Source organism: Larus michahellis, chromosome 7 (assembly GCF_964199755.1).
Source record: "Larus michahellis chromosome 7, bLarMic1.1, whole genome shotgun sequence".
NCBI classification, from domain to species: Eukaryota; Metazoa; Chordata; class Aves; order Charadriiformes; family Laridae; genus Larus; species Larus michahellis.
Window position 1 is genome coordinate 40,058,029 of NC_133902.1, and position 24,058 is coordinate 40,082,086.

Genomic DNA, 24,058 nt, shown 5'->3' on the forward strand with positions numbered 1-24,058 from the left:
CTGTTAAAACACTTGTATCATTATTTTCTAACTGGGAGAGTCTAAGGACATTGGCAGAGCAGTGTTTGTAGGCAGAAATACTGTCTTTTCCTACACCAGCAGGAAAAAGCTGAAAAATAATTTATAAAATATGTAAATAAATTCTGAGGAATTGCTTTTAACTTTTATTCAGCTTTGAAATATGCTGCTTCTATTTCAGGCCTGGAAAGCGTTTCTAAGCAAATGTTGGGGTTTTTTTCTTTTGGTACAATCTAGTTTTCCTAAATTATCTAATTTTCTTTTATAGGTCATTCTTATGCAAGAGGCTAAAAGTAATTAAATTTGCAGGATGAAAACATGGCACAGGCACTGCTGGTACCACCAGGACCTGAAAGCTTCCGCCATTTTACTAGAGATTCTCTCGCAGCTATTGAAAAGCGTTCTGCAGAAGAAAAAGCTAAAAAGCCCAAGCAAGAACATACAGATGATGATGATGAAAATGGTCCAAAACCAAACAGTGACTTGGAGGCAGGAAAGACACTGCCATTTATTTACGGTGACATACCTCCAGGAATGGTATCTGAACCTTTGGAAGACCTGGACCCATATTATATCAATAAAAAAGTGAGTGAGTAATCTTTTGCTCAAAATAAAATATAATTTTCTACATTTGAGAAGTTTAATCACAAATATAATAGTTAGAGCCATCAAGCCACTAAATATATGGAAACATCCTTTAATCTAACAGAACTGATTTACAGTCTTCTATATTGTGACTCCTTCAACATCTGTGGAGTTACTTCTTATTTACCTGTAAGGAAGATCTAGCTTCCTTGAGCTTGCCTGAACCTGGGAACATGACTGAATTTTCCTGATTTCAATGTAGCAGTAAGACTGGATATGACAAACAAGGTTTTCCAAGCATGATTTTGCAGGGGAGATGGTTGTAGATAACCAGGTAGCATCTGCACAAGTTAGTGAAATAATGAACTCTAACCATATTCTTTGCTTCTGTTACAGCTATACAACATATGTAAACATATATCTATCTATATATGTACAAAATATATCTATATACATATATTTAGCATATAAAGACTCTGTGTAAATCTTGGGTCATACAGAAGTACCACAATGAAAACTGTTGCTTTCAGTGCTTGGGATTGCTATGATAGTTCTCTGCTGCACAGCTGTCAATTAGAAGTCTATGGCAGATACCAGAGAAAAGCTAGGTTTTAAGGAATTGAAAAAAGACAGTTTTGTTGCTCTGAAGACTAACTGAGAGTTTTCATGCAGAACAATCAGAGCAAAGGGTTATGTGTTGTGAGAGAAAAGTGATATGCCTGCGTTTCATATGCAAGGCTATAACACAGCTGGACCATTAATAGCATAGTTGTGCTCCACGAAGAATTTAAACTCCTAAAAGAGGTGTACTTCCCCTTCTGATTTGCACAGTCATACAAAGTCCTCATTTTCACATGAACAGCAAACCAGGGACTTATAGAAAGGCTAGTTCAAACAGATCCATTCAAGTAAAAAGTTTGCCCCTTGACCTTTTTAAAAGTCAGGATCTGCAGTAGAGTATATGGTTTTTGATCTCACAGCAATGATACACACAATCTGGAAACAGACTACCTTTATATTACTTAAGAGAATGACAAGGAACAAAGAAGTGTATCTCTGCAGCTGGGATTAGTTGTAGACTGTGTTAAATTCCTCCAGGATCTGAAATAGTCCAGCCTGGGAATAATTAAAAATACCTTATGTCCTGCACAGATTAATAAAAGTACAGCTGACAGTAAGAGCGGGTTCTGCTCTGTACTCTCTATCTGCTGATTTCTGCATGCTCCTTTAGCAGCAACAAGACGTTCTCCCAGTTCCTGACAGACCTGCAAAGTGTTGTTGGTAAAGAGAGTGAAGGAAGATGAAGCTGTGGATAATAACTATAAATTCAAACATGCAGACAGTGTTTCTTGGACAAGTGCTTGGATTTATCTTTCCTTGTCTCTGAAACAGAGAAGGAAACGGACACAGTTGCTCTGATAACGATTTGAAGCATCACAGCCTGCCATCAAGATAAGAAACGATGTTGAGCAACTATAAAAAAATGAAGACATAAAATATATTAAACTGTAAAGAAAGTTATTTTGTTTGTTAGGAAAAAATCATGCCAATAGTGCTCTCAATTTTGTGGCTAAATTTGTGGTTGCCTTTGGTTCGCAAAGCGGTTTTAAAAATTATGGCTTCAGTAATAGGAATGGAAAATAAAGGAAAATCCATATCTAATTGCATAAGCTGACAGTTGCCAAAGTTAAAAAAGCAGTGCTGTAGATAATACAAATATTAACGTTATTAAGGAAATTTTTAAAAATGAAAGCTCAGAGAGGGAGTGTTGCCAAGGGTTATTTTCATTTATATTGTTTTGGTTATATCAACAGCTCCATGAAGATTCTTGCTTACAATATAATTGTGTGTACTAAACCCTTTTCTTGAATAGCTGCAAAACAATTTAGGAGTAAAGTAGCATAAATAAGTCCAGGACTAAAGTTTTCTAAACAAGTCTTCTACAAATGAAGTATCAGAAAACCTAAGAAGTGCTGAAGAATACTTTCTAACCTCCAATGATCAGAAAAATCAGGCTGATTTTTTGGAACAAAAGTGTAAAAACTGAGGCTGCTGATGGACTTGCTAGTCTATGAGAGTAATTAAACAGCAGAATCTTTTGTCACAGGTAACATCTGTATTTATGTTACATACCAGCCTAATGTGCTCAACAGAAAACAAATGGACATCTTAAATTATGACCTAGAATTAGTCATCCCTCCTCCAGTTTATAGCAGAAACTATTCTTAATCATCGACTTGTCAATGCGGGGAGAATCCCATGTGAATTGGAGTCTGTCTTCAGGCTCAGCTGCAGAGTGACCCTGGGACAGGCAGCTTCTTTCTACCATTTCTAGGGGGTGAAGGACTGTAGGGAAGAGAGCAATCCAGTGAGAGTAAGTCCACTCTCTGTCATCCTCAGTGCTACGCCTGATGTTATTCCGTGAACAGGCACCGGCAACACTCTTTACCTGTCTTCTTTCCCCCTGTAGAGAGGTGTGCCTTCTCTCCCAGAGACGGCAGACCAGGCCGTAAAGGCAGTAAAGGCCACAGAGAGGGCAGCATTTTTCTGATCGCAGCCCAGTTTTTACAGAGAATGGAAATCAACATGGAGAACAGTGATACGATATAGCTCTGCTGAGAGCGTAACAAAGACTCTATTATGGTAACACAAAGCAGAGCCATTACCATTGACAAAGAGCGAAAGGAATGAAGAATAGGCATGTCCTGAAGAAATTTCAAACAGCGCCAAAGATGCAAGTAAACCTCACACACGAATACACTTGGAATAAAAATGAAAACACTTAGGCGATGACTGCCAACAGGAACAGAATGAAGGTGAACACGAACCGTAGGTCAACTTTTAAAAGATAATAATGACCTAAATGTGGTGCTCGCATATAGGGAAAATAAGAGCATATTGTTAAAAGTGAAAACAGCATTTTTTTGAAGGAAAGATTTGTGGTTACAGGATGCCAAATTCTGGTGTACGTCTGTCTCAGACTGCTCAGAATGATGTCAGCTGGCAATTTATTAATCCCTCTTATTTTTTCACAGATACATTTTTAGAAGATACATATAGTTTTTATTGGTAGCATTTAAAACTCTAAAATGAGAGCAAAATAATTTTAAAATTATGGTTAATTGTTTAGTGACAGGTGTTTATCCTTGTCACCATATATATGTGTACATAATTCTGTCAAGTATTTGTTCCAAATACAAACTGGCGTTTAGAACTGCCCTTTTGCTGTTTTGGTTTTATTAGTGTTTGCTCACAAGGTAGAATGTATTTGATTAATTTGAAACTCTGACTTTAATCGAGGATTTTGTTAGAAATAAAATTGAAAATATTTTAGCCATGAAATGCCACATTTTGCCATTATTGATAAACTGGAATTGGTGATGATAATTCCCAGCAATTTTAATAATACCAGAATTCAGACCACAAGCTGGGAAATTTAGCAAATTGGAGAGTTGGCTGCAGAAGACTTACTCCACTGTATCAGTTATTTTCCTACCACAGGTAGACAGTAGAATGGAGCTTGAACCTCCCAGTCACAGAATGGAATCCTTTAGAATGAGGTAAAGGTATTTATGTAGTCAACACTGGATTTTAATTTTGTATTTCTTTTTTGCAGACTTTCATAGTATTGAATAAGGGAAAGGCAATTTTCCGATTCAGTGCCACATCTGCCTTGTACATTTTAACTCCTTTTAATCCCATCAGAAAAATTGCTATCAAGATTTTGGTACATTCATATCCTTTTTTCTTAATGTTGATTCAAGCGTTGCCATTTAAAACTATTTAATTACCGAAATAATACTTTTCATACAGATAAACAGATTATGTCTATGTGGGTGTACGATGCTAACTAAACATATGCTGGTCACACTTAAAAAGCAGCAATATCACATGTGAATTGCAGTATGATCTTCATTCCTACCGAGAGAATTCTCTACTGAACCACCTAAAGCTGTCAGAGTTTAAATATCAGGCTTTATATGCAAAAGGAGACCTGATCCCATACTAAGCCCTGCAGCTAAGGCCAAATTAGTAACAAACCATTGCACTTGAACATATCTAAGGTCACACTTTTTCCAAGACCAGTGGTACTATTCATGAGCTAGACTCACTTAGCAAGGACAAAAGAGCATGAGGAAAGAGCTGCTTTTTCAGGCGTACTTTTTCAGCATTGTGTTTTCAGCATTGAGGTGGGTGTCCTATAAAAGATCCAGGTCAGGATAAAGGAGAATATTTTCAAATATATTTCTGTCATGCCCAAAGAATTACTTGGGAGTAAACAACCACAACCAAGTTGCCTCTTGCGTAAAGATCTTTTAGCGTGATCCCCGTGGCTTCAATGAGTATTTATGTTTGGGTACTCATTTAATATTTTTACATACTTAAGGATGTGTTTAAGTTTCACTTAAATCCTAAACCTGCCATAATTATAAAAGTAATGCATTGTTTTACAGTAAGTGCACCATAACATGCCAGATGGCCTACTATTTAAAATAGATAAAATCATGTTCAAAGCTTTATTTTCAGATTTTATTTAGAATGTCACATTATTTGTACATATTTTTATAAACTCAATATTTTTAATGATTTCAGTGTTATAAAACTGTCATAATTTTTTGACTTACATGCCTTGACTATAATCTACATTATTCAGCATGCTTATCATGTGCACTATTTTGACCAACTGTGTATTTATGACCATGAGTAACCCTCCAGACTGGACAAAGAATGTAGAGTAAGTTAAACATTTTTACTTCTTTATATTGATGTCTTTGGTTTTGTGTGACTCCAAACAAGAAGCATTTATGGAAAGCTGCATGACTCTGGGCTATTCCAGAGTCATGAAGAATCAGATTCCATGAGATCATCAATATCTTTCTGGTTTCCTCCTAAGTAATTTAAATGGTTTAAGACTAACGCCTTGTTCCTTAAAATTATGTCTGAGGAATATCTGAACTTCTACTGTGAAGTACTAACACGAGCTCTTGTCCTTGGGTGTTCTGAGCCATAAATTGGAAAAGGAGATCCGGAACTTCAAATGTGCATGTAAAATTGTTGCGTGTCATTGGTGAGGCCAGCCTTTTATTGCTTGAGTATCCGTGATGTTAGCACAGTGGGACATTCAGTGTAGCTCACTGATGTGAACTCACAAGTGCCAGCCACAGCAAGCACACACAACACCCAAACCGCAAGAAACTCAAACCAATGAGGAAAGAGTCTTACCTGTGAAGGAGTAACAAAGAGCTGATAGAAGTAAGGAAACCACAAAGAACCTCTGTTTCCTTTCTTGTTCACGGTTATACATGCGTGTTTGTTCTCTAACAAAATACAGATAGATGTTTTCCTTTGAAATATTATGTTTTTCTTTGAAATACTACTACTCATGAAAAACCTGGTACTAACTAGTCGTGGTTTCTTTCATTCCCTCCTGTTCTCCAATGGCCATTATTGATTTCTATTTATTTATTTCACTGCATTAAAGAATCTTCCCTGAATGCTATATTTAGAAATGGCACTAGTAGTCACATGTTCCCAGTCTGCTCAACAGTGACTATGGCTTTTTAGGGTTGCTGAGAGTCGGAAAGGAGAGCAGTAGGGTCTGTAGGTAGATTTCCACACAGACCCATGTGGGTCTCAGGAAGTCCCTGCATTACACTGGTTATAACTGACTCTTGCATGTTTTTAAATGAATGGTTGTTCCCACACTCGGTAAATTGGTAATCATCTCCACACCTTCAAGAATAATAGTCTGGGCATGCTTTCTTATATTTAACGATTATTTATGAAATAAACCTGTATTATAGGCATGAGTATAGTTATTATCCAGAACTGATTTTCACAAAACTGTCTGATTTTGACATTAAAAAAAAAGTCTTCATTTTTTGGAACACTTAGACATCTACCTGATTTGTGAATGCAAGCAGAGGCTGCCCTGTGAGTGCCAGAGAATGTACATATAAATATCAAAGTCTGAAATGTATCAATAAATACTAGAATCTGAAATTATTTGCAAGCACAAAAACTGAAATTAAATCAACCTTTTATAAAATGAAGAGTATATATATGTTGGGTTCAAATTTCATCTACTGAACACAACTACATTCTTAAGTGTTGGGGGCAAGTTAAATTAATTATTTCCTCATTAATTATTTCACTTCTGAATAGTTTTTCTTTTCTTTTTTTGTAAGTCATCTTTGATAAAGAATGTCACTGTCTTTTGCGTAAATTTGCAAAAATCCATAATTCCTGCTTTGATGCTTTTCAGGTACACTTTCACTGGAATTTATACCTTTGAATCACTTATCAAAATTCTTGCAAGGGGATTCTGTTTAGAAGGTTTTACTTTTCTGCGTGACCCATGGAACTGGCTTGACTTCAGTGTCATTTTAATGGCGTAAGTTGTTCAAGAACTTTTTTAACTTTTAGGGCATGAAATTAGTGGCAAATTATATTATAATAAATATATTGATTTAAAATTATTTAGTTTCTGCAACCTGTGAAGTTTAGACAACGTATCACACATTTTAGTACTTAAATCAAATTAAAACATGGCAGGAGCCAGCAGAGAGTGTCATCCACTAGTGTAATTACTGCTGAGGCACACTAATTTCATGTCCTACAGTTTTCTGCGCACCAGAATGGAAGCCATCCCTTTGACTTCATGTCACTGTCCTATTATAAGCTAACTAGTTTAATTAGCTGTTCAAATACAAATCAGTGAGTTTCACGTCAATGACATTTAAGCAAAATTGATGAAAATAAAGAATTATAAAATCGAGTTGTACTGAAGAGACAGGTAAATTTTGAAGTTTGATTGCTAATATTGCCACAGAGGTTTTGAAGACCCACATAATTAGTATAAGCTCTGCCTCAATTTTGAATAACTGTGATTTAATTCTACAGGTATGTAACAGAATTTGTAAACCTAGGCAATGTTTCAGCTCTTCGAACTTTCAGAGTATTGAGAGCTTTGAAAACTATTTCTGTAATTCCAGGTAAGAAGTAGTTGGTGTAAGGTGTTAGGCCCCTCGTATCTCCAACTGTTATTTGTGTGCTGTCATTGTGTTTGTGTGTGAACTCCCCTATTACAGATATGTGACAGAGTTTGTGGACCTGGGCAATGTCTCAGCGTTGAGAACATTCAGAGTTCTCCGAGCTTTGAAAACAATATCAGTCATTCCAGGTGAGAGCTAGGTTAAACACCGAGGCTGACTTTCATTCCATTGAAGTCAAATTCACTTCTTTTGAGCATAAGTCTTGCTGTTTGCTGCTCGTGTTGCCAAAAAAAAAAAAACAACAAAAGGCACGGATCATAACCCTGGATTATGATTCTTTGCCTTTCCAGCATTAGCTTCTTTTATTTGGCAAAATCAGCCTTTGAGTTTAACAGATTCTTGCATGAAACATAAAATATGAGGCCTATGGGTTATTTTGCTTTGTTTTTCTGCACTTTATTATAACAAGTTGTCTCTTTTACATTAAATAAGCTTCAGTGCTATGGCTTTCTTGATTTTGAATTTTTTCCTTTATTTTACCACTTAAAATTGACATTAGTCTTAAAAACAACCAAGTAAAAATAAAAAAGCTACCAAAAAGGAGATAAACATTGCACAGGAAAATTTATCAAATGCAAATGATTTTTTTTCCTCAAAATTACTTGCAATTATAACTCATACTATCTTCATGCTGTTGCAAAGTCATATTTAATATTAATTTTTTTTCCTCAAAATGACTTGCCATTCTATCTCATTCTATCTTCATATTGTTGTGAAGTCATACTTAGTATTAACTGGAAACTGAATTATTGGCAGAATATTAAATGCAGAGAAAAACTAAGAAATAAAATCAAATCTATATCAGGAAAGCATGATTGATAAAATTTCCTGCTTGAGAATAACATTATATATTCAGTTTACTGGACTATATGTTCATTGCATATTCATACAAAAGAATCTTTTTCTTTCATTCATCTTCACAATGTCTAAGGCTGCTCATGAAGCTTTACTTTTTGAGAAATAAAAAATAATTTAAGTGTCTGCATGACGTCTTAATTGTATGGGAAGGGCAAAGGTACTCTTTGATAAATCTATGGATCTTTTCTCTTTGCAGGCCTAAAGACTATCGTGGGAGCCCTAATTCAGTCTGTGAAGAAGCTCTCGGACGTTATGATCCTGACCGTGTTTTGTCTGAGTGTATTTGCACTAATAGGGCTGCAGCTGTTCATGGGCAACTTGAGGAATAAATGCCTGCAGTGGCCTCCAGACAATTCGACTTTTGAAATAAATGTTATATCCTACTTTAATAGCACAATGGATGAAAATGGTACATTTGTTAACATGACAGTGAGCACATTTAACTGGAAGGATTACATTGAGGATGAAAGTAAGAATGATTGATATAACTATTTTCAATATATTCTTGGCTATAGTATGTAACAATTTGTGATCAAACAAAGAATATTGAACAGTTTATATGCCTGCCTTATGTGGAACTGCTTACAGTCACTGACTGACAGATATCAAATACATACAATAAACAAGTAAAACAAGCAGAAGGGTTCCTAAACAAATTACAAAGTGATCAGCAGCTAGCCACTCTGATTTTATTGCAATTTATTTTTATTTTACTTTGTAGTACTTTCAGGTTCATTTGATTTATTCACATATATTTCTAATGCTTTCTACACAGCGCATTTTTACATTTTGGAAGGACAAAGAGATGCCCTACTTTGTGGTAATAGCTCTGATGCAGGGTAAGACCCTTTCAAAAATCCTCTGTTGTGTTCTGTAGAAAAAGCAATAACATGGAACCTGTCCATAGTATTCACAACTCCATATTTAGCAGTGTTACAGAATTTAAAGAGTTTTGCTGCTAAATAATGATTTCTTACTCAAGTCAAAATATTTTACTCTCTGGCTAAACAAAATACTCATTAACAGCCTTTCTTCCTGCTTGATTGGAAAATTATGTTGGTGTTAATGATAAAAACTGAACTCTTGTAAAGTCTGTTTTGGAGATGTACTGATTGAAAAAAGTAAGATGAAAGCAAAGGTTAGAACTGAGAAAGAGAATACGTAAAATATTAAGAAAGCACAGTGGTGACTTCATAGTTCAGGACGGAATCTTTTTTTTCAAGCCTAACTCTTCTTCATTACTGGCAAATTCTGCCATACACATGTGCCCAGTTATGAGCCCAGAATTGTTAGCTGAACTTCGATACCTTACTGGCAACAGTGAAGAAGCTTATTAAAATAAAAATATCTCAGCATTATGTGGGAGATCCCTAACAGTACAATTGGATTTAGCTAATAATACTGTTTAATCTGTCTGTAACCTTAACAACATTTTAGCAATTATTTCTGCCAGGAAATTATTCATTTGGAATAAAGATTCTATTTGCAAAATGTGGCTGAGGAGAATTTAAATATTTAGGTCATTTCAACCAGTGAGCGGATGAAAAGGGTATCTTTCATTTACTGTGTTATTAGTTCGTTTCTTATGACTTTTTTTTCTGAACGAATTAAATTGTAATTCATGGATTTCCTGTGGAAAAATAATGCATATTCTTCCAAAAGATAACAAATATCTTCTAGAAGGAAATAAAAGTTATGACTAAGTAACCTCCTGTTTGGGTTTCACATAGGCAGTGTCCCGAGGGATATATATGTGTGAAAGCTGGTAGAAACCCCAACTATGGTTACACAAGTTTTGACACCTTCAGTTGGGCTTTTTTGTCACTCTTTCGGCTAATGACTCAGGACTTCTGGGAGAACCTGTATCAGCTGGTAAGAAATTTTTGTGACATAAAAAGTAAACTGTAGGTGACATACAAAATTATATAAATAGGCTTATTTGTACATGAGCTGAAAGCATAATGCTATTGCAGTATCAAAGATAAGTGGTGGAATAATATATAGATACACTTTCTACTCCCTAGACGCTACGTGCTGCTGGGAAAACATACATGATATTTTTTGTCCTGGTGATTTTTCTGGGCTCTTTCTACCTGATCAACTTGATCTTGGCTGTGGTTGCCATGGCCTACGAAGAGCAGAATCAAGCAACCATGGAAGAAGCAGAGCAGAAAGAGGCAGAATTTCAGCAGATGCTGGAACAACTGAAAAAACAACAAGAAGAAGCTCAGGTAATGGTGGAAATTGTACTTTCTGAACAGCCTTGGTGTGAGGTTTTCTTACCTGAAAGTAAAATATATGCAGGAATTTAGCTCCGTGAGTCAGAAGTCTCTCTAATTTCTGGACTGATTTTCTATTGCTTTTCATCTGGCATATAGTCATTTTCAACAGGACAATATATATATTCATACTATGAGCTTTCAAACTGTCCTTTCCTGCTGTAGAGAGATGTCTCATCATTCCTGAAATACTGGGCATTGAATATAATATGTTTTGCCGGATAATTACCAGTCATCTGTGTTACATAACCCTAGCCTCTTGCCATTACTCACACCACCCTTTTTTGTAAGCTTACAGCAGCCCATCAACTTCCCAAACATATCTTCCACTGCAGAATCTCATAGCAATCCCATAGCAATCTCCCAGACAGTTCTTTCTACAAAGAGTACTGGACACACTCTCAATTATTCCTTTATTTGATGGCTACCTGAACTGGTTTTCTTAATGAACTAAATCAGCTAGGCTGACAACTGTAGTCGAAGCTACTGGTCCTGAGTTTTGGGATGGCTCTTCACTCCAATAAGTAATATCTCATCCCTTTCCATCAGAGAGGAAACCTAAACTTTTTCTTCTCTCTGGCTGCAGCAGCAACAGGCAATAAATGTACCTCTGTGTATCTATAACAAAGACCTAGAGTGCTGTTACAGAGGGAAATGTGGGAGGGGAAACATGAAGAAGGAGGGAAGGAGAGCATGAAGACTTGTCTAGATGGTGTACCTGTTGCTGGTGAAGGTAGAAGGAAAGTGAGGAGAGTGTCCTTGCTGTGAAGACAGTGAGGGAAGACTGGATTCAACTACTTGCAGGCTGCTAGTTGGATTATGATACATTAACTCTTATGGTGGATATTAGGGATTCATTTTCTCTGTAAGGACTCTGAAGGAATCAGCCAAATCGGAGCATGATGTGGGGCTTTTCTCAAGAGAAAATGGGGAAGCAGGTCTGAAATACATGAAAAAGCCCTATGGTTATACTTTTCTGACTACCATAATTTTAGACCAGTGTCTTGTGCAGCCAGTCTTTAAGGAATAGTGATGCTATTGTTCTGCTGAAGTTGACGCTTCAAGTAGCTCATGCTACTAAACAATGAGGAGCTATACAACTCAATAGTTTATCTTAAGTTCAATTTATTTATGTATATTTGCATACTCTAACCCTTGAGTAAAACCAGCAGTATTACCACAGTGATAATAAAAACAGTTGATAAAAGCCTATAAAATTGTTCATTTTTGGCCTGTTAAGAGTACTTTGCTTTGTAACCTGACAGGCGACAGCAGCAGTAGCAGCAGCATCAGTTGCATCGAGAGATTTCAGTGGTATAGGGGGATTAGGAGAACTCTTGGAAAGTTCTTCAGAAGCATCAAAGTTGAGCTCAAAGAGTGCTAAAGAAAGAAGAAACAGAAGGAAGAAAAGAAGACAGAAAGAAATGTCTGAAGCAGAGAACAGAGGAGATATTGATAAGTTCCCCAAGTCAGAGTCAGAAGATAGTATCAGAAGGAAAAGTTTCCGCTTCTCCACAGAAGGAAGTCAACTGACATATGAAAAAAGGTTTACATCTCCTCACCAGGTACAGCACTCTTTTTTTATTAAAGCATGTTCATTTACTCTCATTTGCTCTTGACTGACATTAAAGCTCCTGTAGCAGCTTTACATATTGGAAGTTATGTAAAAGATGAGCGACAGTATTAGTTTGATATGATTTGACCCATTCTATTAGCAAAGGGATAAAAAGAACATACCAAGGACAACAGTAAACTTAATTAAAACATTTCTGAAAATGTATTTCTGAAGATGTATCTGGTAGATTGGAGAAAGAATCAAAGATTCTTTGATTAGTATTCATATAGATATGAATACTAGATTCTCTCTTCTGCATCCATTTCAAAACTATGCAAATATGTGGTTTTTTAGCAGACCCCATCGTCAAAATACCCTGAATAGGAAGTTACACACTGCCATTAGTTTCTGTTGCTTTCCTTAGCTTCTTTAAATGGTAGGTAATGAGAAAAGTAGCTGTAGTACTCCACAACAAAGACAAAATGTATAGGGATCATTTGGGCTCATATTTATAAGAATTTAATCATACTGTTCTTTTTCATTAAAAATTCATTATACAAGATGGAGAATCATTGCAATCGTAGAAAAAATAGTTTAGGAAGGACCTCTGGAAACCATTTAATCCAAACTTCAAAGCTCTACCCCCTTAAATCAAAGGATCACTTCCATCACTTAAGGATACCTTTGCTTATTTCAAGTCTACACACAGTTATGGTATTTGTAGAAAAATCACCCAAAATGCACCTCTTCAAAATTATCATGTCTGGTCTCAGCTAACAGATGACATTTAGCTACCAGTACTACCCAGGTTTAACTGCCAATGTTTATCTTATTTAACGGTCATATCAAGCGTGTTAGTTTAGAGACTGATAAAAAATATGAGATTCAGTGGCAGAAACACTTCACACTGAAATATATGCACCGAGGGGAGGAAAGCTTAATTTGAGACAAAGCCTCTGTAATTAGTCAAGTATAAGGGGTGATGCCTGGTCTGAAAAAGATACATTTGCATTTCTAAGGAAGTGAAATAATGTTTATTATAATTAAGAAGAATGACCAGGTTGTTCTCTGGATAATAAATTTAAAAAAATGTAAGGGAAAAATACTAAATGTAACTCAACTCCTTTGAGTAATAGTGTAAAAGTATATTTCCAGTCTAATAAAATGTACTATTAGTTTTGGGACAAAGCTGCTCCAAAAAAATCTTTCATTAATTGGAGTGGGCTTTGAGTCAGGCTGGTGCAAAGGAGCTGCAGACAAAGATCTAATCTTAGACTGCACAGTTCTGTCTCAGATATATATATGAGTCCGTACCTCATAGATGAGGATGGTTGAGTGACTTGAGCGTGCTAAAGAGTCACTGACAAAGTCTGAGCAGAAAGGAATTTCTGACTGCTAATCCAGTTCTTTAACAACTTGATAATAGGCCTCTCCGTTGTCTAGTCTAAATTCCCAGATGCTCTTTTACATAGTTCTGGTGAAGAGATTGATTAACAATATATTATGTTTATATTAAATACATTTTTGGTGCACAGAAAAATTACTTAATATAGAAGCAGGTATACTAAGGGGAGGAGAAATTGAGACAAAGAGATTCCATAGACAGTAAACTTTCTGTAGCTTTATTAACATGCAGTAAAGCATTGTTGCATGTATTTGTTCATACTCTGAAACTCGCAGAAAGCTTTCATCCTGGCAATTGTAAGGAAGAACTGTGAAACTTCCACAGAAACTTAAGTAGCTTGGGAAAGCAAGGCACTTCAAATGACTTTTGATAGCATTAAAATGAAATGTGAATTCATGTTGCAGAATAAATAATTATAATCCATTAAAATCAAGTGAAAACAAATATTGTATCTGTCTTAGATTGGAAAGAAAAGAAGGAAACGGTGCAATAGACAGGAAACAGCTCATCTTGAGACATCATGAATTACACAGCAGGGAGGAAATAAGTGATCATCTGAAATAATTTTTTTAAAATTAATTTAACATTTTAAAATACAAAGAGACCTTTATCAAGTAAATAATCTAAATGAGGATAATTTATTAATGAAAGACTGTCTGGGTAATTGTTTTTGCAGTTGTAAAAATGCTTTGGGGCATACATTGTCTGCATATAACTGAAATAAAACTGAGCTGCCATAAGAGTGGAAGGATTACGGGCACAAAATCAGTAAAGGAAGAGCTGATTTCCCTTCTTAGCCTTGCAGTTAGCTCCCTGGTGAAACAGGGTGGCAGAGCATGAAACAATGCGGTAGAATGGTATGGGGAGATAATCTGCCCATTTGGGTCCTGTAGAGATTTTGTCCTTTGCTACAATATTCCGTGTGCAAATGAATGATGCAGCCTGCAAGAAAAGCCAAACTTTCCTTTCATACCTTACTTTCCAGGAGCACGTAGGCACATATATTTCTGCCTTTACATGTGTTAGAATTGCCATCATTTTGGCTTATATTTTTTGTCTCAATCCAGCAGGGACTTCCAGAGCAGGCATTACTCCTACTAAATCCCTGAGGGGTCTGATCCATTTAGCCATGCGCAGAGCACGATAACACATATTGGAAAGACTGGACAACAAACGAAACAGCAGCCATGGAAACATTCTCTAAAAAAACAAGGGTAGCAATGGTAGTCAGAAGAAACCTAGTGAATGTGTGATTTTTTGAAGGACTGTAGGTTGGCCAAATACATTTACAAAGAAATGTACAAAGGGGGCAGTAATTAGTTTACCGCTGTCAGAATTCGGTGTCATGCTCTATAGCAGCTAGACTATTTTAGATAAAATTATCTTCAAGCATAAACAAAACAGCACTTTTTCTCCAGCCAAGTTTATGTAAACAGGTTAGCAAACCCATTTGGCTGATACTCTTCAAGTAACTCAGCTTGAAGCTGACAGCCAGCATAGAAAATTTTATCCCAAATTATTAAAATTTGGTATAGCTGCAAGAGCAGAAGAAATACATCTCATAATGGTAAACACCTGCAAGTCTTTATAACCAGCTGAGCACACACATTATGTGTGTGTATGTATGTATACATAAATCTGAGTATGTATATATAGACATACGTATGTATTGATATATGTATATATTCAGTTTGGTTTTCACAGTATTAATATAAGCTCGTTATATAATGCTATATATAAGCACTATATATATATATAAAAATATAAAACTAATAATAAACTAATATAAGCTCAAAGTGTCACTTTCCCTTTAATTATCCTGGAATAAAACCCACTGCTATTACATATAGTACTTTCTACCTGCAAAACTAGTGAAAAATTGAGAATCATCTCAAACCAAGTTTTTGATGTACCAAGATGTGAAGATTTGTCCAAATGCAGAACGGAAGAAAGCGTAATGTAAGGTTTCTTTTTTCCACAATTAGCACTCATTTTATTTATTCATGAATGCTGTTAATAAAATATGTAGCAAGGGAGAAGAACATTCCATTAACCAGCTTCTCCTGTAATTAAAAGATGAATTACCAACAACCACTGATTTATTTTTCTCATTTGTAAGAGGATATGTTTAGGTAACTGTGTCCCTGGTGAATGCTTGCTTTGAGCTGCCTGATGGCCAAGTGGTACCTTCTGGTAGGTGTGCAGCCTGCTGTAGCCCCCAGAGTGCTATGCCCGAGTGCTACTAGTCATGTTCACACTGTACCACCAGGGCTTCCCCAAGCTGTTGCCTCTGTCTTCTAGTTTTAGAGTACTGAATTTAATACCAAACTTAAGACCACTTCTGCCTCTAGCAAACAGAATAGATAACAATGAGTTGTTATCCCTAGGAATCCAGGGAATGAGAGAAGAAAAGTAAAAGATTTTTAGCTCTGTCCTCTAATAGAAGAAGGAATAAAAGAGAAGTACCTGCAAAACCTTGATAGTGATGTGGAAAACTGTCTTCAGCACAGTCATGGGTCCATACCAATTCATCCTGCCCTCTCTGCTCAAAACTGTCCAACCTTACTCATGTCTTTTGCACATTTCCTCAGTTCGCTACATTTCCTTAACAAGAATTTTTCCCCTCTACTTCAGGTCCCTTAATGAGCACATTCCCCTGCTGGACATACTGATACTTTTGAAGGAAATAGTGACTATCCTTCCTCCAGCACTGTAACTATTCTTTGAAAAGCCAAGAACTTAAAACTTCAGTTCTAATGCTGTTATTGTTTGGGTTTTTTTAAATCTTTTACAGTCTTTGCTAAGTATTCGTGGCTCCCTGTTCTCACCAAGGCGCAACAGCAAAACAAGCATTTTCAGTTTCAGAGGTCGCGCAAAGGATATAGGATCAGAAAATGACTTTGCTGATGATGAGCACAGCACTCTTGAAGACAATGAGAGCAGAAGAGATTCCCTCTTTGTTCCAAATCGACACGGAGAACGGCGCAACAGTAATATTAGTCAAGCGAGTGTGTCATCTAGAATGGTACCAGCCCTTCCAGTAAATGGGAAGATGCACAGCACTGTGGATTGCAATGGAGTTGTCTCCTTGGTTGGAGGACCTTCAACTCTAACTTCACCTACTGGTCAGCTTATACCAGAGGTAATTATAAGTGAACCAGTAATTATTATAGTTTGGCTCTGGCACAGAATTTTTTCTTACTGCATGCCTTATCATTTCTTAGAGCTGTGAGAAATAACTTGCAATAGTTTCTAAATAACAGAACATAAGGGAATAAAAGTGCTCAACCTCCTATGTCTGAGTCTCAGTAAAGTATTATATTACCCTTTCAGGATAATCCTTCAGTAAGAGATCTGCACATAGAAAGAAAAAAACCCCATAAATTGAATTTGACAATGTGTATGTTGTTTCACCTCATCAACAAAGGTAGACATGTGATGTATAACGAAGGATATAACTTGGAAATATGTATAGGAAAACATCTGCAAAATTGAGGAGAATGCAGTTACTGTTCCCATGATAGTTAATAGAAGTACCCCTTACTGCATTTATCTTGGAAGAAATTTTTCTCATAACTTTCATGAGAAAAAGATGTACAGTTCCTATGTTCCTTTGCAACTACATTACATTTCAGTCTCAGTTTCAGACTTCTGTAAACTAAGATGTTCTTTCAAACTTTAAAAAAAAGCAAGCTTTTCCATACATAGCATTTTAATAGGAATTCAGTATGGTATCTTGGTGGCTATAATGGCACTGTATTTAACCTGAAAAGTATTTTCACTATAAATAAGTATTAAGATTTCATTACTCTTACACATTTCTTTTTATTTTTGTTTCTCTCCTATCTTGATATAGACCTTCATACCCGAAATTGAATCAGATTACCTCAAAGGTTATGCGTATATAGTTCTATTTCAGAAATACATTCACTTGAAAAAAGATTTAGCCATTTAACTCAATTGTCTTCTTTAAAGAAACAGGACTAGTGAACTCTCAAAAATGTTTCTTCATCTTCACACTAAGATAACCTTGAAATCCTTTATGAGTTCTGCAGGCCTTTTTTATTCTTTTTCTGGATGGGGACAGAATAATGAGAAAAAGAGTGAGTGGTTTCCATGAATCACAGAATCAGTGGTAAGAAGGAACTAAGATTTAGGAAGTTTTTAATCCCAATCCTGTGTTTAGATCCCTAGGTCACACTCCAGAAGAAAAGCAAAGCAACTGTAAGGACACCTACATGCTACTGAGTAGTGACCTGTTAGGCACATTTAAATCAGAGCCAGGTATTATTGCTTTGAAAAGACTTTAGAAGCCATACAAAACATTCATTGCAAGCATATATCACAAATCCTGTATGAGCATTGCAGTGGGTGAGAATTAGATATAAGAAATATTAAAAAAGATGTGAAATTTTTTTGTCCTATAAAATTTTCCAACCATGCTTATCAGGTTAGGAATGCAGTACATAATGTTAGAGAGATAATTAATTCCTAGAATTATACTCATGTTTCTCGTATCAAAGTTACTTTCTTCAATAATAGTTCACTTCTTTCTGTACTCGCACTTTAATTATTTGACATGACTAGCTACTGGAAATTAATGTGACAGGTTTCAACTTTGATCATTTTTCCTTGGAAGAATAATAATAATCACTAGCAAAAAGATACCTAGCAAAAATTTTGTTCACTCAGTGATTTAAATGAGAACCAGCTTTGGTCCCACATTGCTTTGGTATTGTGTCCCCCAGTTGATTATTCCTAGCACTGTACAAAATTCCCATGGAGTTCCTCAATAAAGAATAAAGAAATTCCTACAGGAAATTACACAGAAACCTTCAGTGTGTAAGAAAAGTCTAGTATGCTGCACAAAGCTCATTTTGATTATCACTACAATATTTATACAGTAAATATTGTTAGTTGGCTGTTGAAAAGGATGGTTTAATTCCACAGTATTTCATTTACAGGGCACCACTACAGAAACAGAAATAAGAAAAAGAAGACTGAGTTCTTATCAAATTTCCATGGAAATGCTGGAAGATTCTGCTGCAAGACAGAGAGCAATGAGTATAGCCAGCATACTTACAAACACAATGGAAGGTATTATTTGATGCATTTTATCTGACAGGCAGTTCAGTGAATTTCTGCTAACTACATGTACAGAGCAATTATTTACATAATCTCCTTTGTAAATGTAAAACTGGCCATGTGAAATCTCTGAACATCAGATACAAAAGGCTTTTGAGCATTTCTACGATCACGTACGCATTCTAAATGGTTAGTCATTTATTTTTCATGGCACCTTCCAAAATATTACTCTATTGAGTGGACTAACGGAGACAAAATAGTCATAGCTAGGGGACTGCCTGAGCCTCAAACAGAGAATACAGGGATTTTCTTCCTATAAGACATTAACAGGAAAAATCAATTAAGATACACAGGAATTGCTATGATAAAGGCAGTGATGTGCTAGAACAATCATTTCCCTTAGACTTAAAATACAGGGATAGACAACTGGAAATGGGAATGAAAATGATAGTTTTAAAGAAAACAACCAACTGTAATCAACCCATGTCAATGCACGTGAACTGCCTTCCTTAAGCATTTCTTAAACTTTCTAAGATATCAAAGATTAAAAAATAATGTATTTGCTATATGAAAAAAACATACATTGTTGTAACAGTTTTGCTTATTTAACGGAAACTGAGTATGCTCACACTTCATACATATGCCATTAAAATATTTTCATAAGCTTAAAAGATCTATCTGCTGGATACTGGCACAGTGTGATAGCTGTTATAGTCAGACAAACCCTGCAGATGTCCTGCAACACATATTCTAAAAGGACAATAAAATATCAAGAAAATTTACAGTGCCCTTAAGATTACTTTAAGAATTGAAATATACTTTGTGAAGTGTGTTCTGAAGCCCTTTGCTCTCAGGTAAACAAATAGATCCCAAACTAGTTGTAGTTCAGAAATACAAAGTTCATATTGTTCATTGTCTTCTAGAAGTATTCACAAACCATTCTCGCAAACATGTATCTTTCTGAGTACCTCTTCCTACTTTAGTGCAAGAGTAAACTGTTGGTACCTCTTGATTTTTGGTGTGTAATTCTTAGTTCTCCTCCCAGGTAGAGAAGATATCTCCTTAGAGGGTGCTGCTCTCTTCCTCCAGCTAAATAGTTTGTCCTTCTGTTTTTCTGGCCAGAAATATGTCAATGTAAATTGTATTGTCCTGATAAGGCACCTCCTTACCCACATCTGGTGTCCATTATTTCAGAAGTTGCTAAGTGCAAGCAGTGGAGTCTTCTGTGCCAACTCAGCGGCCAGTGTGAGTGGCCAATTTTACCCAAGGCCATTCCCATCCTACCTTTCAGCGTTCTGCACTACATGTTCATAAATTTGATTATTCCACCCAATGCATATATTCCTTTGGAAGCACTGTCTTTGTTATGGTTTATAAAGATTATAGAAGACTCTCGCTACTTATGATACCTTTCTCTGCATGGAGGTGACAGTCCGATGTAGCGGGAGAGCTTGTTAGTTTCAATGAGTTTGAGAGCTGTGGCAACTGCCCTTTAACTTCCTGTAATTCCACCCATATATGACAATATTAGCGGCAAAAAGCAATCCACTGGTCCTCGAAGTGGAGAGTTTAGCACTAAATCCTTATTAGCAAATGCTGTAAAATGACATGTTTGTATTTTAGCAATATCACCCATAAGTGTTATGGTGATGGAGACCTCTCTGTGCTCTGAGGAAAACTAGCACCTCCCTGTATGTCTGAAAACTGTCAGATTTCAGATTTGGGTTGATGCTACTATACAGAAATGTTATTGAAACTATTGTGTCCGTTTCTTACATATTTTGTAGTCAAAGTATATCTCACTTAAGTAAATATCAATCTTCTTTCTGGCCTGTCCTCAAACTTCCCATCACATTAGGCATTCATCCTTGCTATTATTAACTCAGTGGAAGTTACTATTCTTCTGTAACTTTGACAATATAGACAGTGAAATGGAAGAAAAAATAGTTGGTAAAGATTCTAATTGAGAGCAGAGTTGTTCTGCTAATATTAACATTGTTGTCCTGTTTTGCAATTAATAGACACTGCAACTGTACAAGAAATTTTCAAAAAAGTTAAATGATAATTTTTAAAATGAGAAAACAGACATTCTGTATATTAAAAATATTGACTTAAATAAGTAATGATAAGTATGCTCACTGAGTCATTGATCTGTTACGATATTGTACTGGTTCAGTGTAGTGGCAAACGTAATACTTTTAGTACCTGAAATCAAAACATGTATGCATGTTACATACTTAACAAAAAAATTTTATGTTTTATGAAGCTTATACAAATCATATACATCAGCTCACTGACAATGGAGTCATGTTAACTTTTAATATCCAAAATTAAGGCATCTGCTGTAAGCAAGTCAACTAGACTAGACTAGACTGTCTAGACTCTCCCTACTGTCATGGGAAAGAGACAAACACATTTCTCTGTTTAGATAGATGTCTGAGATGATTCACTCTTCAGAGATAACTTGACTGTCCACTGGTTGTAGAGGAGCTTAAATAAATTAGATGGTTAACTTTAAGATGGCTAAAATATAGGTGAGGGAAATCCCGTGTTAGCGTGAGCTGTTTATTTGAATGCTTTAATCTTTTTACATATTTTAAACAAGAACTTCCAAAGGGTATAAAGGGAATATTCATTATTTGTTACTTGTTTCCTATTTTTTTTCAGAGCTTGAAGAATCCAGACAGAAATGCCCACCATGCTGGTACAGATTTGCAAATACTTTCTTGATCTGGGATTGCTGGAGCCCATGGTTAAAAGTAAAACACGTCGTCAATTTAGTTGTGATGGATCCATTTGTTGATCTTGCTATAACTATTTGCATTGTTTTAAACACCTTATTTATGGCCATGGAACATTACCCAATGACAGAACAGTTTAGCAGTGTCCTTTCTGTGGGGAACCTGGTAAGTGGTTTGTCATGCAGTACGTGGTGTAAAAATACCCTTTTCTAAAAGAAGAAATGCATTACATTGATTATAAATTTATTCCAGGTTGGTTTTTATAATCAGTTTAGAAACCATATATATGATTTTCATAGATAAAGTGATTTTTGCTGGAGCCTTTAACTTTCATCAACCTCTTTTGTAAATACTATAATTAAAAAACTGAATATGTGTGGAAGTGCATTCTTCACTGGATTCTGGGTTTTTTCTATAAAATGTTAAAGTAGCTTATCTAATTTTTACCATGGTACTGGTATTCCATCACAGAAAAAAAATTTCTTCTGTAAGAAATTGATGAAATATTCAGATGTCGTAATTTCTCTTTGAATTTTTTGCAGTTACACTACAGTGAAAGTACATTTCTAAGAAAGGCATATTTCTTGTTAGCAGTAAGTCCTTGCCACTTTAGGTAACTAAAAAATACATAATAAACTAGAAGATTTTGATTTATTCTCTAACAAAAAGCACCTTCTATCTGTAAGTTTATTAGTAGTGCCTTTCCTGATTTTAACCTGATCCAGACATTTAGGGTTACATATAATTCCTTTTCTAAACAGATACCTAAATGTGGCATAACACTTACGTGTTCTTGTGTGTTTCTCTCCTGAGCCTCAGGAAGCAGAGGACTGAACCTTGCAAATGTTTGTTTCAGAAGATTCATACATTTTTAATTTTTCGCTAGGTCACATAACTACCATAGTTTACGCAGGAGAGGTCTGGATTGACTCACACAGCATGCAGTCCTGAAAATCAAAACCAACCAAGTGTTCTGAACTAATCACTCAAAAAGATTAGTTTTGAAAAGTCTGCTACTATTTAAATGGAGCAGTAATATATTTCTCAGTCAGAGTATGTTTTAAAATCTGAACATCTTCCTTATACTGGTAATACATCCTTCTATGACTTGCGTTCTTGTGTGCATTAAGGTTTCCTTTCTCCTGGACGAAGATTTAATTGCTAGCATATTCTTATATTCATCACAGATTACAGAATATTGTATTTTAAAATGTTGGTCTGTCATATTGTTGAAATTATTTCTTTCCAATCATTTATACTTACAAGGTCTTCTGCCTTTTCCCATACAATTTTTTTTTTAGCCTAGTAAAAGTCATATTTTTAACTACCTTTATAACAATCCAGTATCCTCAATTAGGACTATATATATGCAGTGAATACAACTCCTGCTGGTTTCAATTAAATTCTCTGTTCCTCACTGTATTTGTCTATTAACCTTAATTTTGTGATTTCCATTCAAAATATGTTAATTTACTCTTTGCTTGTGACATCACGGTCTGTTTGATGATAAATTAAATATGACAAATATGACTCTGCCTTTTCTGTAGCATTTTAATGAGAAGGAAGAAATAGTTCTACGACACAGTGATTCATTTTCATAATACTAAAATTCATCCAGTATTCAAAAGTCCTAAGTAATTATAAGAAAACTTGAGTTTACTTCTGTTAAAATGGGGGGTTTTGCCTATTTGCAGATGCAGTTATGCTCAAGAAAAAGTTTGTGGATGGAATGGGTTATTTTGTGAAGGAAATATTTTAAAATGAAATATTCTTCTTTTTTTTTTTTCAATTATTTTGACAAATATGAGTTTTGTCAAGAATAATCTTCTTTGTTGCGTTCTCTTTACTGTACATAGCAATATCTCTTACATTCTTCTGACTATATGGTAACGTCTCTTATATATCAAATTAATAGGATAGTGTTTCTTGCTGTATTTCTAGTTTCTCCAAAGTATACACATTTTAAAATGTTAATATTTACATTTTGGCAATCGTGAATGTTTCCCCAGCATTATATCCACCTCCTAATCTTCTTAAATTGAAAGGTAATCGTGAGTGTAGTTATATAGGATTGTAAAAAGTCAGCTTTGCTTCCATAAAACTTGCTGAAGGAGGACTGAGAACAAGCTGTGTAAAGAACTGTCACAAGGCAATGGCAGAGTACTTTGGTGTACTTTAGTAGACTTTTGGATCATCTAGCATATCCTTTGAGTGTTGTGCAGAATATTCATATATTTTTAGGCATTTTGCATTATGCTCCAAAACATCTTTATTATGCTGCACAAACCACTGATCACTACTCGTAACAAGAAAATGCTGGGTTAACTACTGGACTCTAAAACACTAAGAAGCATTGGTAATTCCACATTTGCCAGTTCCAAATATTTCAAAGAGCATTGTCACCATGAAGTTATTTTTCCCAACAGGAAATAGCTATCAGGTGGAATAGTAGCTGTGTGTGAAACCTCTATATCTTT

General features: G+C 35.5%; 1 protein-coding gene across 2 annotated transcripts in view; it reads left to right on the forward strand.

Annotated features, from left to right (window-relative positions):
- Nucleotides 1-24,058, forward strand: part of LOC141746695 (sodium channel protein type 2 subunit alpha-like) — a 79,565-nt gene that overhangs the window by 16,202 nt on the left and 39,305 nt on the right. Inside the window, exons 5-17 of one of the 2 annotated variants that reach the window (XM_074595676.1) lie at nucleotides 287-603; nucleotides 4,220-4,338; nucleotides 5,249-5,338; nucleotides 6,869-6,997; nucleotides 7,695-7,786; nucleotides 8,713-8,985; nucleotides 9,292-9,355; nucleotides 10,247-10,388; nucleotides 10,541-10,747; nucleotides 12,061-12,360; nucleotides 16,550-16,897; nucleotides 18,720-18,852; nucleotides 21,508-21,746. In XM_074595676.1, coding sequence (XP_074451777.1) covers nucleotides 337-603; nucleotides 4,220-4,338; nucleotides 5,249-5,338; nucleotides 6,869-6,997; nucleotides 7,695-7,786; nucleotides 8,713-8,985; nucleotides 9,292-9,355; nucleotides 10,247-10,388; nucleotides 10,541-10,747; nucleotides 12,061-12,360; nucleotides 16,550-16,897; nucleotides 18,720-18,852; nucleotides 21,508-21,746 — 2,403 coding nt within the window. In that variant the 5' untranslated portion in view covers nucleotides 287-336. Of the gene's footprint in view, nucleotides 1-286; nucleotides 604-4,219; nucleotides 4,339-5,248; nucleotides 5,339-6,724; nucleotides 6,998-7,694; nucleotides 7,787-8,712; nucleotides 8,986-9,291; nucleotides 9,356-10,246; nucleotides 10,389-10,540; nucleotides 10,748-12,060; nucleotides 12,361-16,549; nucleotides 16,898-18,719; nucleotides 18,853-21,507; nucleotides 21,747-24,058 lie in introns of those variants that run through there. The other variant, XM_074595677.1, reaches the window with a different exon arrangement.